At 44.6% G+C, this 15,529-nt stretch overlaps 1 protein-coding gene across 1 annotated transcript; it reads left to right on the top strand.

Moving 5' to 3' along the window:
* Positions 1–5,680: 5,680 nt before the first annotated feature.
* Positions 5,681–6,592, top strand: LOC139051726 (uncharacterized). Its single transcript, XM_070528710.1, has one exon. The coding sequence runs from the start codon at positions 5,681–5,683 to the stop codon at positions 6,590–6,592; it is 912 nt and encodes a 303-aa protein (XP_070384811.1).
* Positions 6,593–15,529: the final 8,937 nt, after the last annotated feature.

The raw sequence follows: 15,529 nt of genomic DNA, 5'->3' as shown, positions 1-15,529 counted from the left end.
AGCATGTCCCTCTCGCAGGAAAGCCTCAGGTGACGGCGGCCTCTTAGCGGCTAAAGGGTTATTTTAAGGAGGGGGGGATGTGGGGATCGCACGCGCATCCCGATATCTCCGGAGCGGCCACGCGGTTATCACGCGATAATCACGTGCTCGCTCGCGGAGGGTAGCGAGGAGAGGGCACCTTCGCCACTCCCGCTGCTCTTCGCGCCTGGCCGCGACGCTGCAGCCAAGGCACCCCGTTCCCTCCTTTCCCTTTCTTGGAACCGGGGAGACTCCTCTCCGCCGCTCGGGAGAAGCGCTATTCCCCCGACGGATCTTGGTCTCACAGTGGAAGAGCTTGCGAAAGGCCGCATCTCAAATCCGCCGCTGAGACCACCGCACGCCGTCCCCCCTGTTGCGCCCGGCTTTGTGTGCGACTCACCGCCCCAGGGCCCGAGCGCGGAACCAACTTTGGGTGAGCTGAACTCTTATCAGCCTCTTTTGTGGTTCCCACATTGTGCGGTTTGTTTCACCCCAGACGTGCGGAATTCTCCGCCGCTGTGGTTGTGTTTTGTGTTGTGTTGTATTTGTATGTGTAGTGGCTGTTGTTGTCTGTTGGAATCATTGTACACCAAGGTGAATAAACACCTTAGGTCGAGACTCACCCTGTCCCCACTGGCCTGAACCCGCCGTGGTCGCAACTCACTGCGAACCGCGGGTTAGGGGTCACAGCTCTGACTGCTAGGGCTGCTGCGAAAGTGCTAGGGAGCGACTGCCGCTCCGCCGGTGCTGTGCGATCCAGAGAAGGGTCAGGTGCGCACGCGCGAGCCTGAGTAATACCCCTATATTGTTAAACGCATTTCTGTCGACTTGCATGATGAATTGCATTTTGTTTGGTTGCTGGTTTCGTACACCGTGTAAAGCGCTCCATGCACCCCTACCAGTGACATTAGAGTAGCGAAGCAGCGGATGTCACTTCCTAGTTGCTGTCGAAGTAATATTATCGCCCTCCTTAATGGTAAAATCGATGGTGAACATGATGATGCATGATTCAACAATCGCTCTCTAACTTTCTGTGAAATTTATTGCGGGTTTCTGTCGTTTTCTTAAGTCAATTAGGCTAATTCGTTCTAGCATCAAGACATGCACGAAACGGCACACTAGGCTCATCACGTGATGACTCCAACCAAGAAGAGCGCGCCTAATAGGTTTCTCGGTATGCACTGTACCCAGTGCTGCCAAAGTAAAATAATATGGCCCCAGCCTAATAAAGAGCGCGAAAAATCATTAATTTTACAGTCATCACTTATTAAGAAAAGTAAAATACAGTGGCCCCAGCTATATAATAAAGAGCGCGAAAAATGATTATTTTTACCCTCATCTCTTATTTTTAAAAATGCTAAGTGATTTATGTAGTGAGAAGCTTGTTTATGTATATCGATTAAGCAGGCTGTTCACAAGCTGTAGACAGAACCAGCTGGAAAATGCTCGAGTGAGTGAGGCGCGCTTTCCCGCAACGCAGCCTCGGGCGCTCAGTCACCTGAGTCTAGCGAAGTGTACAGCAAAAAAAAAAAAAAAAAAAACAAGCCAGCGCTGTAGCAGACGACGCGACGCACCCCCTCTACTCTACGCACCTTGGCCGCGCCCCGCGGGGCGCGGCCAAGGTGCGTAAAGCGAAAGCGGAGCGCGGCCAAGGTGAACCGTGTTGACCCTTAACGCTCGGTTTTCTTTCGCAGTTTCCTCTTTCCACTTCTGTTTCAGGTTGCTCCAGCATTTCTTCAGTTGGAGGTGATCGCGCAGCATAATTCCGTGGTTGGCATTGTATTGTTTTACTATTTCTTTCCATGTCTCATTCTTCTTGGTCAACGACGCGACATCAGTTTTCTTGCATTCTACAATATGCTTGTAGTCGTTCACTAGTGCCATCAGCAGGCTCTTTTCGTCTTCTGTAAAATGGGTGCCGTCTTGGGTAGCTGTGCAGTCTCTTTGGAGGAGAGCGTACGTGAATGCGACATTTCAGCTTGAAAGCCTGTTGACAGGACAACAATTTCGTACCAAATGCGGCGCGCGGCAGTCGCACGAGCCCCACAACTTGTTTTTCTAACAGACGTCACTTTCCTAGCAGACGACACGCGCTGTCAAATTGCAATGTCTATCACTGTGCCGCACTCTCCCTTCCGTTGTTCTCGACAAAGCCTCCATGCGAAGTAGACAAATCATTCGCACGTGTCAATTTTTTTATCTATTTTGTTTCTTATCGGGTGTTGTCCCTCATATGGGTCCGGACAGGGGACTCAACGGCGCTCGCTCCTCGTTCGCAGCACATGTTGCTGGGTTTTTTTTTTTTTTCTTGTTTATGGCTCCGGCCTAGCGCGTTCGAATAGTTTGGTCTTTTCTTCAAAGCGTCACGTAGCCCGACCAGAACAAGGGCCGCTGCCTTTCGGCTGGAATGCCTATAGGCGAAAAAGGACGCGCGAGGTCCCTCAGAAACCGACCATATGGCTCGTCTCGGCCGCTTGCATCCGGTTGCCGGCCCAGACGGCGCATGAACACCTCGCGGCAATCGAGAACAAAAGCCGTTGAAAGATCACCATACGAACGAACCATTTTGCTCGCTTCTCTATGGCCATTTCTACAAACGCGCAACAAGTCCTTTGAGTTAAAAAGAAGCTAAAACCAAAATAAATGTGACTCTAAAAGTTCTTAATTTGCACTCAAATGTACTGTCGTGTAAACGGGGAGCATCGACTATGTCCGCTTCTTGCTTCGGGCCGACTTCTTCAAGTCCAAGCGCGATCCAAGTTAGATCTCTGCATTCGGGGGTTAGTGACACTCAATTGCAGTGGAGCGCACTCAATTGCCAGTGAGTGACAATCCCAAGCCACACAATGCTATAGAATGGTTGCTCAAATTATGCCCAGGGAAGATTGCAGGTAACTAGCAAAATATAAATAATTTCAGTAATGTGAATATTTTTATGCAAAACATGCACTCGTGACAAAAGCCTCACCGGTACTGCACTGTTTCCTTGATGAGGAACTTCGCCTTGTCTGGGGTGACAAATTCATCATCAATGTCGACATACATCCCAAAGTCGTCATCATAAACCTGGTGGAAAAGTAGTTTTACCTTGTATCTGCCAGTTTTACAATTATTCAATAAACCAGACAATACGGAAATAAGTGAACATATGAAAAGAAGAAACCATATGCCATTCTGAAAATGGTTAATAAAACAGCCTCCTTCGTACAATGTGTACGGGGTTGTACAAAAACTCTACTTGCATATTAATCGTACACTTCAGAGCGGTGCATGATACGCCAATTTTAACCGCTTTGGATGCGTTATTAGCGGCAGTTTACAAAATTGTGGTATAATTTTTTAATGCTGAATTATTGAGTTGTAAATGTGATAGCCCATTTTTCTGGAGTTCTGCAATTTCCAGTCATTCTTAATTATTAAATCAAGGCATATAACGAAATTCCGCTTGCCACAGTCATTAAATACTCACTTCTTTTTTTGTTATTTTGAGCTACAAACCTCATCAATTTTGGTGCAATGGTTGCCGAGAAAAACGATTTCCCCCTGTTCCCATCTATTTAGTTAGCAGTTCCCGAGCTGAAGCTTCCTCTTATAATACGTGTGTCACACGGCGCACTTCTTATTGCGATTAAGCCTGGCCCAATGGAATTTTTGGCTCCTTTGCGCAAGCTGCGCGTCGATAATTTCGATCCGGATTGGGCTTGATCGCAATCAAAAGCGGTCGTGTGACTCCGGGACAAGTTGATCTCGGTTAAGACTAATGCAGAGTAACCATAACTCACCTTCAGGCTCATTCCGGAGAAGTCCAGGTCTTCAAAAGACTTGCTTTGTCTAATGTTCTCAAGCAAACTCCGCTTGGTCCATGGCCCACTGAATGTGACGACAATATTTTTATCGCCGTAGGCGACTAGGCATTTGGAACCTATCGGTGAAGAGGTTTACGAATGAGGACATCGTACGAAAAGCATACAATCAAGAAACCACAACGCCAAAGAGAGCTGAACTATAAAAGTTGTTGCACGTCGGTTGAAAGCGCGCGCGCACTGAATTTTGGCGCGCGGTTGCGGAGTAACGGGGAAGCGCAGTTGCCCAGCAACGGACTAACGGGCGCGCGCGGCTGCGGAGCAGCACCCAATTATAATGTCAACTAAACAAATAAAAATAAATAAAGTGTAACAATCTAAAAAAGTGCATTACTTTTTAAGTTACTGTGCGTGCAATATGCGACGATAGTACAATGATTGCCGCTTTCCGCCGCATGCAGCCTGCACCAGCCCGTATACCGACGCCCGCAGGCTGTCTGCTTCCCCGGCTGCGTCGCGTCGCGCAAGTTGATATAATATTATTTCCGGAGTGAGCGACAGTCCAGTTTTCGTTTGCAAATGTGCTGCTTTTGTGCTCTCTGTGAGTAGTCTGCGTATTCGGAAGGCCGTGTAGTGTACAGTCATTCGGTGGCGGCAGTGCGGTGTCTGTGCGCGCGGTGAGGGCGCGCGCGCGTGCGAATTCGACACTATAAAGGATAAGTGCTTCTTAAGTGGTTAGGCCCCAGGTAGCGTCTTTCTCCACGTCTGTTCGTTCCGTTCTGTGTCTGTGACCCACAATTTCCGCTGCTTCAATCTTAGTATAACATTTTTCATTCGTAACGCTAGCCAATTATTATTCGTGACAAAATTTCGCAGTGGTTCAACTAAATTGCGTGCACGCATATTAGAGCAACAATGGACGTAAAACACTGCCCAAGGTGTCCTTTTTCATCTTGTCAGTTTACGAAGATCGTAAGTCATATAGGTTTAGTGCACAGCGCTGAACCCGGTTTTAGCATATTTTGTGGTATTGGCGGATGTGCCAATACTTACACTAATTTTTCCTCGTACCGATCGCACCTGTATCGTCAGCATAGGGATGTGCTAGAGGACAGTGGAAGTACTTTTTCATGCTCACATCTTGTGGCACCCGAGAACGCGTCCTCTTCACAGTTCAACTTGGACTATTCATCTGAAGCGAACCATGCAGAAGGAACACATGTGAACAGTGGTGGTGATTGTGGTCAGTCAAAGGAGCCATCGGAGAAGCAGAGTGCAACGCGGGGTCATGGCCTACAGACTTTTCTGCAGCAAGCAAAAACTACAGTGTGGAACTTTTTTTCAGTGTTATTGAGCGACATAACTTGCCGCATGTTGCAATTGAGAAGTTGTTCTCTGAATTGCACCTGGTGTTCGAGGAGTTGCTTAAGGCGTACGCAAGTGAAATTGCAAGTACCATGCAAGCATACACACCAGGGTCCGACCTAGAGGATTCGCTCAAGTGTAATTTTGTTGATCAAATTTTCAGTGGTATCACCAGCAGACGAAAGAGAGAAAAGTATGCTCAAGATAATTTTCCTTACGTAGCACCTGAGCAACAGATCATTGGACAAAATTCGAGGTATCATTATGTTCCATTGCCTAAGCTTCTTGTGCTTTGTGAAATCCCCGATATTTCTGCTCACCTCACTACACCAGAGGTTGATAACCATGCACCCACTGTGTACAGGGATTTTACAGATGGCCAGTTGTATAGACATCTTCTGTCACTCATCTCACCAACAGCTGCACACACTATTGTTATTTTGTTTTATTCAGATGAAATAGAAATCGTAAATCCTTTGGGTGCCAAACGGGGCATGCACAAACTTTTGGCCATCTACTGTCTCTTGCTAAATCTTCATGTCAAATATAGGTCGCAGCTTCAGAACATCTATCTAGTTATGATTGTGCGTTACAGTTACATTAGCTCTTATGGCCTGAGAGCAATTTTGCAACCACTGGTAGATGATCTGAAGCATCTGCATGAGCATGGAATCAAGTTCTATATGAGGGGGATAGAAGAGCATGCTCAGGTACTCGTTTTTGGCTTCTGTGGTGACAACTTGTCACTCAACCGCTTGGGAGGGTTCTCATGCTGCTTCAGCAGTGGCCGAGTATGCAGATTTTGTATGGTGTATGCTAAACACCTTGCGGACAAAACTAGTGATGCTGTGTGCCAAGCACCTACGGCAAGTAGGCACCAGCTCCACCTTCAAGCACTGGCTGTGAACAGCATCTATAATAGGCGGTTGTATGGGGTAAATGAGGAGTCGCCTCTTGAGCTTGCATATTTTGATGGGACCCGCCAGCTGCCCCCAGATTTGATGCATGACATCTTGGAGGGGACAACTGAATGTGTCCTTCGCCAGGTTATGAAGTCGCTCCTTTCCTCCGGTGTCCTATCCAAAAAGGATGTGGAGGAAATATCATCATTTCCATACGGCCCAAATGACAGAAAGAACAAGCCTGTTCAAGTTAACATGTCCTTCATCAACAACAAAGCAACTCTGAGAGGAACCGCATCAAGCAAATGGTGCGTGCTGAGGTTCATACCCCTGGTACTCGGACCAAAAGTTCCTGAAGGAAACGAAGACTGGGAACTGTTGCTACAGTTTCGAGAGGTCACTGACATCATTTTTGCCCCAGAGATACCAGCTGAGCGTCTTGCATACCTTGATGTCCTTGTGGAAACGTTTCTGACAGAGTTTGCCAACAGATATGGCCGATAAGTTATAACACCAAAGATGCACTACATGGTTCATTATGCAAGGTGTGTGCGTGAGATGGGACTATTAAAACATCTCTGGTCCATGAGGTTCGAGGCCAAGCATCAAGAGCTGAAGAAACAAGCATCGTGTGTGAAGAACTACAAGAACATTACACTCAGGCTTTCAAAACGACATCAGCTGAAGCAAAGCTTTCAGATGCAGTTTTTTCAGCTCTATGAAGGTCTTGCAACTTCACAGAGCAAGCCTGTTGATTATGACAGACTCCCAGAGTGTGCCAAAGGGGTCCTGCCAGTGACAACTCATGAAGTCAAGTCCGCAACTTTTGATAAGTGCAAGTACAGATGTGGCAGCATCTTGGTTGCACAAAACACTGACAGCCCTGATTTTCAAGAAATCGAGTCTCTCTATGTTGCCAGTGGCAGGCTGTATATTCTGACCAGAATTTTAATACTAAATAAGTTTGACCGACACAGATTTTGTTATGTGGTTTGAAGGTCGCATCAGCGGCAACTTCACGAGACTGCGGACCACTTCGCACCTTGTCTCCTTGACATGTATGAGAACGGAGAAATTGTCCCAAAGTGGGAGCTTTGGTGATGAATAATGGTGGTGGCTTCACCACCACAGCAGTGGTGAAATGGTAGAGCATCTGCCTCGTTTGTGGGAGGTCCTGGGATCAAATCTTGGTGCTGCCAGAAATGTACCGGCCTTTTCTAATAGGTAGGGATGTACCAATACCTGGCACTCAGTTGTTCGTACTGCCATAGGGCAATATGAACCCGTTTCTACCCATTAGGAGCTCATCTGGGGATTGTTCTCCTACAGTTAGCGTTAAGTCGCAGTTAAGTCGCACCACTGTGGTGTCCTTGCCTTCATTGCTGCCTTTTTTTTCATTGAATTGGCTGTTCAGAAGACCCTGTCTAATTGACCATTCTCGTTCGTTGTTTCTAGATGGTGTAAGCATCTTTTCAGTCCTCCCAGGCTTGCTGTGGGTTGTCAGCTGGCTCGAGGTGTGACAGCGGTAGCAGGAATGTGTTGGCCATAGTTGTGGGGTGGTTCTGATTACTCTGACACCATGTTGTGCTGTTGCTGGAGTGAGTCAGACGCAGGACCAGCCGAGCCGAGAACAGAAATGGAACTGTGTGTACTCAGGCTGTACAGATTCACAACACGTCATAGGTGATGCAAGCTGTCTGCAAGCTGTCAGTTAAATTGAAAGGCGTCACATAGATAGCAGGAGAAGAGGAAGCGATGCGAATATATACCAGGCACTAAAGACGATGATGAGCTGCTTGTATCAAGCAGTGACATGCACACAGTGTTGCAACTGTGAGAAAAGCATTCTTTATTAGGCGTTTGCTGTTATATAGTGCCGTTTGCACAAGCCGGCCGGGAAGGCCAGCTTGTGCGCGTACTGGCACGGGGCCGGCACTCGCATGGTGCCGGGCCAGTTGAAGTACAGGTGGGTCAACTTGTACGACAGCCGCTGCATGTGGTCTGGCTTGAGGCCCGTCGTGTCGTAGATGACGTTGTAGTGGGTCTGGGACGCTGTGCCCTGGCGGACGCTCTGCGACACCAGGAAGAAGTCGTAGCGTTCAGGGCGCGTCAGCTCGGTGTCGACTACGGGGCCAGGCAAAGGCTTGCCGTAGGCCCGCTCGGCAGGTGCGAGAAGAAGCGCGTGGTGATGCGCTTGGTGACCACCACAAAGGCCAGCTTGTGGTCCACGCCCGGGAAGAGTTCGTCCAGTGAGCTAATAATCTGTTTGATTTCCCACTCTTGTACCTGGGTGCAAAGGGGGCAGAGGACAATGTGATGTAGGAAAGAAAGGCGATGGGAAACTCCAACATTGCGTTATTACAAAAAAAAAGTGGCTTCTTACACGAAAGTAGCTCTCTTATATTGAACATTTGTTAGAAGCACGTTACCGTAAATAGTGGAATATATATAGATAGGGTTCCTATGTTAATAAGCAATGAAAATAGTGGAAATGTGCCCCCTTGTCTTATAAGCAGGTCTTCCTGCAAAGAATACAGCAATGTTTAAAAATTGCCAATGGAAGAAAGCACAATTCTAGTGCTTGAGGTGGTCCACTTGAAGACGCTGACTTTACTTGCATGAGAAATCAAAATGCAGATTCGACTAACAAAATAGCACAAAGTTTTTTTTAAAGTAATTTCTATACGGCACATATTGCAATTCATAAATTGTAACCCGCCGTGGTTGCTCGCTATGGTGTTCGGCTACTGAGCACTAGGTCGCGGGATCGAATCCTGGTCACGGCAGGCACATTTCCATGGGGGCAACATGCGAAAACACCCGTGGGCTTAGATTTGGGTGCACATTAAAGAACCCCAGGTGGTCGATATTTCCGGAGTCCTCCACTATGGTGGGCCTCATAATCAGAAGGTGGTTTTGGCAGGTAAAGTCCCATAAATTCATTCATAAATTGTAGCCCACAAGAGTGCAAGGCCAGTCGACCTGAAAACAATTCTGTGGAGAAAAGCATTTTTGATTTCTTTGCCATTAAACTTGCAGTAAAATGCACTCTTGTTCCACTTACGTCCTTTTTTTTAGGAAAACGCCATTTTATGCATTGAAGCACAAAAGTAACTGGGTAACTGGATTGAACCGTGTTCGCTGGCTCACCCTCACATGCTTTCACTTATACAGAACCTCACGGCGACGGCAACGTCGACAGCGGAAATCCGCCTGTTTTTATTGCTATTGCAATAAAAACAAGTTCGTGAATTTTTGTGGATAAGTTCAATAATGCATTCCCATTTCTCATGCAAGTAATGTGAGCCAGCCTCTTCGAGTGGACCAGCTTAAGGACTAGAACTGTGCTATCTGGTACAGGTGATCTTTAAAAAAATGCTTCAACTCTTAAACAGACATCATAGTGTTTGCACGAGGGAAGACGGAGGGCATATGCAATGGTCCATACCAAGCTGGAACATGGCACCATTATAACAAGGTCACATTTTATACTAAAGTACCTTTGCTTTATCCAATATTTGTTATCAGCATGTAGTATACAGTGAAACCTCGCTTACAAACACCACATCAACAAACTTTTGAGAATAACAAACTCTTTGGAAATCTCCTGCTGAATGCTTACAATTTCAATGCAAGAATATTTCGGTACTCCACTCTAAGCCAAAAAATGGCTGTGGCTTAGGTAAGGTTAAGCCCAGGATGCGAAGCATACTAGCCTTTATTTTAGTTGTTGAACCACTGTTTAGCTTGGTGAACTGCTGTTGGTTGGCTATATTTGGTTCGGCTAGACGAAGAAACAACTCATGCGTTACTCTGCTTCGCCTTGGACGCCCCGCATTGGACGCGGTGAGCGTCGAGCAACGCAGCGTTCGGTGCGGCAACGAAATGTGCCCCTGAGCAAGCGACGCACGCCTGAGCCTTAGAAACAGCTCGTTTCTAAGGCAACACCGCATTCACTAGAGGCGCTTTTGTACCGCTTTGAAGCATCGTACTCGTGGCTCAGTGGTAGCGTCTCCGTCTCCCACTCCGGAGACCCTGGTTCGATTCCCACCCAGCCCATCTTGCAAGAGTTGAGCCAAAGCCACTTCTCCTCTGTCGTGACGTCACGGTGTCACGTGGTATTCAAGGCGACACCGCCGCGCCTGAGGAGCTGGGTTGAGCTCTCGTAATATGCTTCGCATAAAAGAACTCAAACGGGTATGACTGTTAGTCTCTTGGGGGACTAAATGAGCTGCCACAGATTTTGAACCAATTTTGGACTAACTGCGGGAGAAAATGCGGCGGCCTAACTGGGGGAGCAACTACTGCAGACTAAAAGTGAGGGCAACTTTTAGTCCCTCCCAGTTTCCGTTCGCCTGTTAACCGCTGATCCCTAGAGGGTCAACGGTTAGTCTGTTAAAGTTAGTCTACAGGAGTAACTGCAAAAGCAACTTTTAGTCCCTCCCAGTTAGTCCCTAGAGGACCAACAGTTAGTATGTTAAGGTTAGTCCACAGGGAGTAACTGCAGGAGCAACTTTTAGTCCTTCCCAGTTAGTCCCTAGATTACCAACGGTTAGTCTGTTCAGGTTAGTCTACAGGGAGTAACTGCAGGAGCAACTTTTAGTCCATCCCAGTTAGTCCCTAGCGGATAAACAGTTAGTCCCCTTAGGTTAGTCCACAGAGAGTAACTGCAGGCGCAACATTTATTCCCTCCCAATTAGTTTCTAGAGGTTCAACGATTAGTCTGTTTAGGTTAGTCCGCAGGGACTAACTTTACGAGCAAATTTTAAGCCAGGGAGGACCAATGGTTGGGCTGGTTAAGTTAGCCCAGAGACTATCTGTTCGCCAATCTCTGGAGAAATCTTTTTCTTTCAAGTACTTCCACTAAACCAAACAGTTGTTCCCCCAAGATTAAATGTTGCCCACCATAAAGGTAATGGTTATACCACCTTAATGTTCTTCTAGAGGCTAACCGTTCAAACAGGAATGATTAACATTCAATCCGAAACACATATATAGTGTTTGGAATAAATCATACTTTTCAGTCATGCACCGAAATCACTTTTCCAATGATTCCAGGTTGCCATAGCTTTTCATGCAAAAACAATGATCGAACTCAAGTAACCCATGTTTATTTTTAATTAAATATTGCCACCATCATCTCGAGCCACAATTAACAAAACAAGTAAAAGGAATACTAGCATACAAATGCCAAGTCCTTGGTATACAGTAATGACATATAAATACAGAAGATAAAAAAAATGACTGAAAATATGCAGCAGTTCAAACAAAATAAAACAACTTCAAAGTATACAGCAGATGAAACGTGTCATAGCCAGAGTAAAATCATGAAAATAAAATTAAGTCAGGAGCAGTCACAGTCAAATATAAGTTAGAAGCAGTCTACAATAAGTATGTAAAGACCTCAGTTGTGTGAACAACAATGTCGATTGTGTGGCCGTCTATACATCCACGGCTTCTACTCGGACACTGGCACTATCAGCAAGACTACAAGGTGCACAAATAATTGCTCAGGAGTTGAGCACTTATTTGCGCAGGGCATAGAGGCTTTTGTTGCCTATCTGTAAGGTAGGGCTCGACCATACGCTGCACTTCTCTACTTATATGCCACTGCACTTATCACAGACTTATTTTCCTTAACTCCTTATTTTGCCCGAACAAGTGGATCTCTTTCTATACTTTCCGCAAACACTAAGTGACTGGAATAATCTCTTACTTGATTGCCTGTTGTCTACTGAACATTTTAATTCTAATGCTTGAATGACTTTCTACCCAGTTTCTTTTCTTTTTCCATTTCATTTGCTACTTGGCTCTTTGTTGCATTTATTTGTTCATTACATACCCTCAGCCTTGTATATAAGGATGTAGCACCATTGGTACACAAATCCAACTACGACATATGGAAGAAAGCATGGATGATGTGCAAAATTTTGTTAATCACAGCACGAAATATTGCAGGCTTCTTCCCAAGCCCCAAAGAAAAGGACAATGACTTCAAAGTAATGCATGTAATGAACATGATTAATGTCAATGTAAGAAAAGCATCATCATCAGCAGCAGCCTATTTATGTCCTCTGCAGAACAAAGGCTCCTTCCTGCGATCTCCAATTACCCCTGTCCTGCGCCAACAGATTCCAACTAGCACCTGCAAATTTCTTAATTTCGTCGCACCACCTAGTTGTCAGCCATCCTCTTCCGCGCTACCCTCCTCTTGGTACCCATTCTGTCAGCCTAAAGGTTCAACGGTTATCTAATCTGCGCATTACATGACCTGCCCAGCACCATTCTTTTCTCTTGATGTCTATTAGAATATCGTCTATACCTGTTTGCTCACTGATCTAAACCGCTCTCTTTGTATCTCTTACAGTTATGCCTAGAATTCTTCGTTCCATCGCTCTTTGCGCGGTCCTTAACTTGTTCTCAAGCTTTTTTGTCAGTCTCCAAGTATGTCAGCACCAGTAAAATGCACCGATTGTATACTTTCCTTTTCATTGATTACAGTAAGCTCCCACTCAGGAGCTCACGATGTCTGCCGTATGCGATCCAACCCATTTTTATTCTTCTGTGAATTTCCTTCTCATGGTCAGGGTTCTCTGTGATTAGTTCACCTAGGTAAACCTACTCCTTCGCAGACTATAGAGGCTGGCTTGTGATCTTGAACTCTTGTTCCCTTGCCTGGTTATTTATCATTATCTTTGTCTGCTGCATATTAATCTTCAGCCCCACTCTTACACTCTCCCTGTTAAGGTCCTCAACCATTTGTTGCAACTCGTCTGCAGTGTTGCTGAATAGAACAATGTCATTGGCAAATTGAAGGTTGCTGAGATATTTGCCATCAATCCTTACTCCTAAACCTTCCCAGTTTAATAGCTTGAATACTTCTTCCAAGCACACAGTGAATAGAATTAGAGGGTCTCCTTGTCTGACCCCTTTCTTTATAGGTACCTTCCTACTTTTCTTGTGTAGAATTGGGTGCACAAATAATATTGCAAGCACAGTATGGATGGCAAGGTTGTAATCACAGCACTAAATATTGCTAGTTTCCCCCAAAGTCCATAAAAAAGGAGAGTGACTATGCGAACGCATTGAAATAATGCATATAATGAACATGATTAATGTCCAAGTAAAAAAAATGATGCACAAATACAACTACAACATAGTATTGCGAACACAGTATGGATGGCAAGATTCTGGTAATCACAGCACAACATGTTGCTCGTTTCTTCCAAAGTCAAAAAAAAAGAAAAGGGGAGTGACGGTGCGAACACATTGAAATAATGCATGTAATGAACATAATTAATGTACAAGTAAATAAAATATTGGTGCACAAATACAACAACATAATGTTGCGAACACAGTAGGGGTGGCAATATTCTGTTAATCACAGCACAACATATTGCTAGTTTCCCCCAAAGTAAAAAAAAAGGAGAGTGACGGTGTGAACACATTGAAATAATGCATGTAATGAAATAATAATAATAATATTTGGGGTTTTACGTGCCGAAACCACTTTCTGATTATGAGGCACGCCGTAGTGGAGGACTCCGGAAATTTTGACCACCTGGGGTTCTTTAACGTGCACCTAAATCTAAGCACACGGGTGTTTTCGCAATTCGCCCCCATCGAAATGCGGCCGCCGTGGCCGGGATGTAATGAACATGTAATGCATGTAATGAACATGATTAATGTCCACGTAAATAAAATATTTGTGCACAAATACAACTACAACATAATATTGCAAACACAGTATGGATGGCAAGATTCTGGTAATCACAGCACAAGATATTGCTAGTTTCCCCAAAAGTAAAAAAAAAGGACGGTGAGGGTGCGAACGCTTTGATGTAATGCATGTAACAAACATTTTTAATGTAGGAGAAAAAAAGTGCTTGGTACACAAATACAATTACGACACATGGTTTCAAATATATTACAATGCTTCTGGTAATCACAGTACAAATATTGCGAGGGTCTCAGATATCGCCCGTCAAAAATAAAAAGAAATGATGGTACATACACTTCTATTGCACACATTATATATTCCCACTTATGGGTAGTTTCAATGACTGACTACTTTCCTGTTGCATTGATCTTTGGCACTTGTAGCAATGTTATTTTGACTTGCTATTACTCAATTGATGTCACTATATGTGTTACTGTATCATGCTTTGTATTGCACCTCCTGCTAGGGCCTTGTGGCCTGCAGCATTTCTATAAATAAATAACAATAATAAAGAAACATGGCGTCAAAAGTGAACTAGTGCTATCAGTGCTTATTCTAGTGCATCAACCATGAAGAAAACTCCTCCACCAGTGAAGTTTGACTCCAGCGGAAAAGCTGCAACTTCACGTTGTACTTAAAATTGACTAATACAGCAAGACCACCATCTGAACACTAAGTAGCTCTTATTTAGGCCGTTAGTGGCTCTTCACTGCACCAAACCCAGAATTTAAACGAACACTAAAGAGAAAAATGATTTCGCCAATATAGTAAATTATCATTCTACAATACCAAAACGTCACTCTTATAGGGAGAAGAGGGCTGGTAAACCGGAAAAGATGCAAAGAGGGAAGGGCAAGTGAGGCTGCCACCTTGAGGTTACTGCACCTGCTAGGGCCTAGTCAAATGCTTATAAATGAAAGTAAGCTAAATTGTGTTTTAAGTACCCACTGATCGATCATGGTAAGCTTTGAGAACTTTTGCTGAGCTGACATTGCCACATATGAAAAATAGCTTGAAATTTGTGTAGTTGCACTGGCGCTGAGGTTTCGGTGCAGTATCCAAGAAATGGAACTTTGGCCTTCATTTTCTCTTCTAACAATTAATCTAATATTGCAAGAATAACGAAAATAGTTATCGAACCACTTCGTCAGTGTAAATTGGTTTGTGTTCATTGTTTTATTCATCGCACCCATAAGGCTCTCAACTAAGGGTATTGCACAAGGGGGGACAATAATGAAAATACTAATGTGGCTTCGAAGAAGAGATTGCAATATCTGTACAACTGAATGTGTGTTACGAAAAATACTAAATGAAAGCTGAAAGAATAAGTGGGAACGGTGACCACGAAACATACAAAAGTGGATTTAAAAAATTTTAGACAGTGATAGAAACAGGTGCAAACACTGATCAACACAAGCAAATATTATACACAAGAAAAATTTGAATGCAAACAATAAGGCATACTTCAAAGCAGAAATTATACAATTCAATAAACTTCACAAAGAAAAAAAAGAAATGTAAGCAAGAAAAAAAGGCTATAAATGCAAGCAATGTCAATCACTAGAACCAACTGTCTTAAAAAAGAAGATGATGACCTTCCTGAGAAAGAGGAAAAAAATTAGTTAAAAATAATCGAACACACTTACTGGCAGTTTAGTGTCTCTTTAATATCCTGGTCAGATGGGCAAACTTAGGGCATCTTGAGTAAATTTAATTTACTT

The sequence above is a fragment of the Dermacentor albipictus genome, unplaced genomic scaffold (genome assembly GCF_038994185.2).
Source record: "Dermacentor albipictus isolate Rhodes 1998 colony unplaced genomic scaffold, USDA_Dalb.pri_finalv2 scaffold_14, whole genome shotgun sequence".
NCBI lineage: Eukaryota > Metazoa > Arthropoda > Arachnida > Ixodida > Ixodidae > Dermacentor > Dermacentor albipictus.
Note: the sequence above shows the minus strand (reverse complement) of the source record. Positions and strands in the feature narration are given on the sequence as shown.

What these genes read in the sequence shown, in the direction of transcription:
- LOC139051726 (XM_070528710.1), top strand. Translation starts at nt 5,681, where the DNA reads ATGCACAAACTTTTGGCCATCTACTGTCTCTTGCTAAATCTTCATGTC.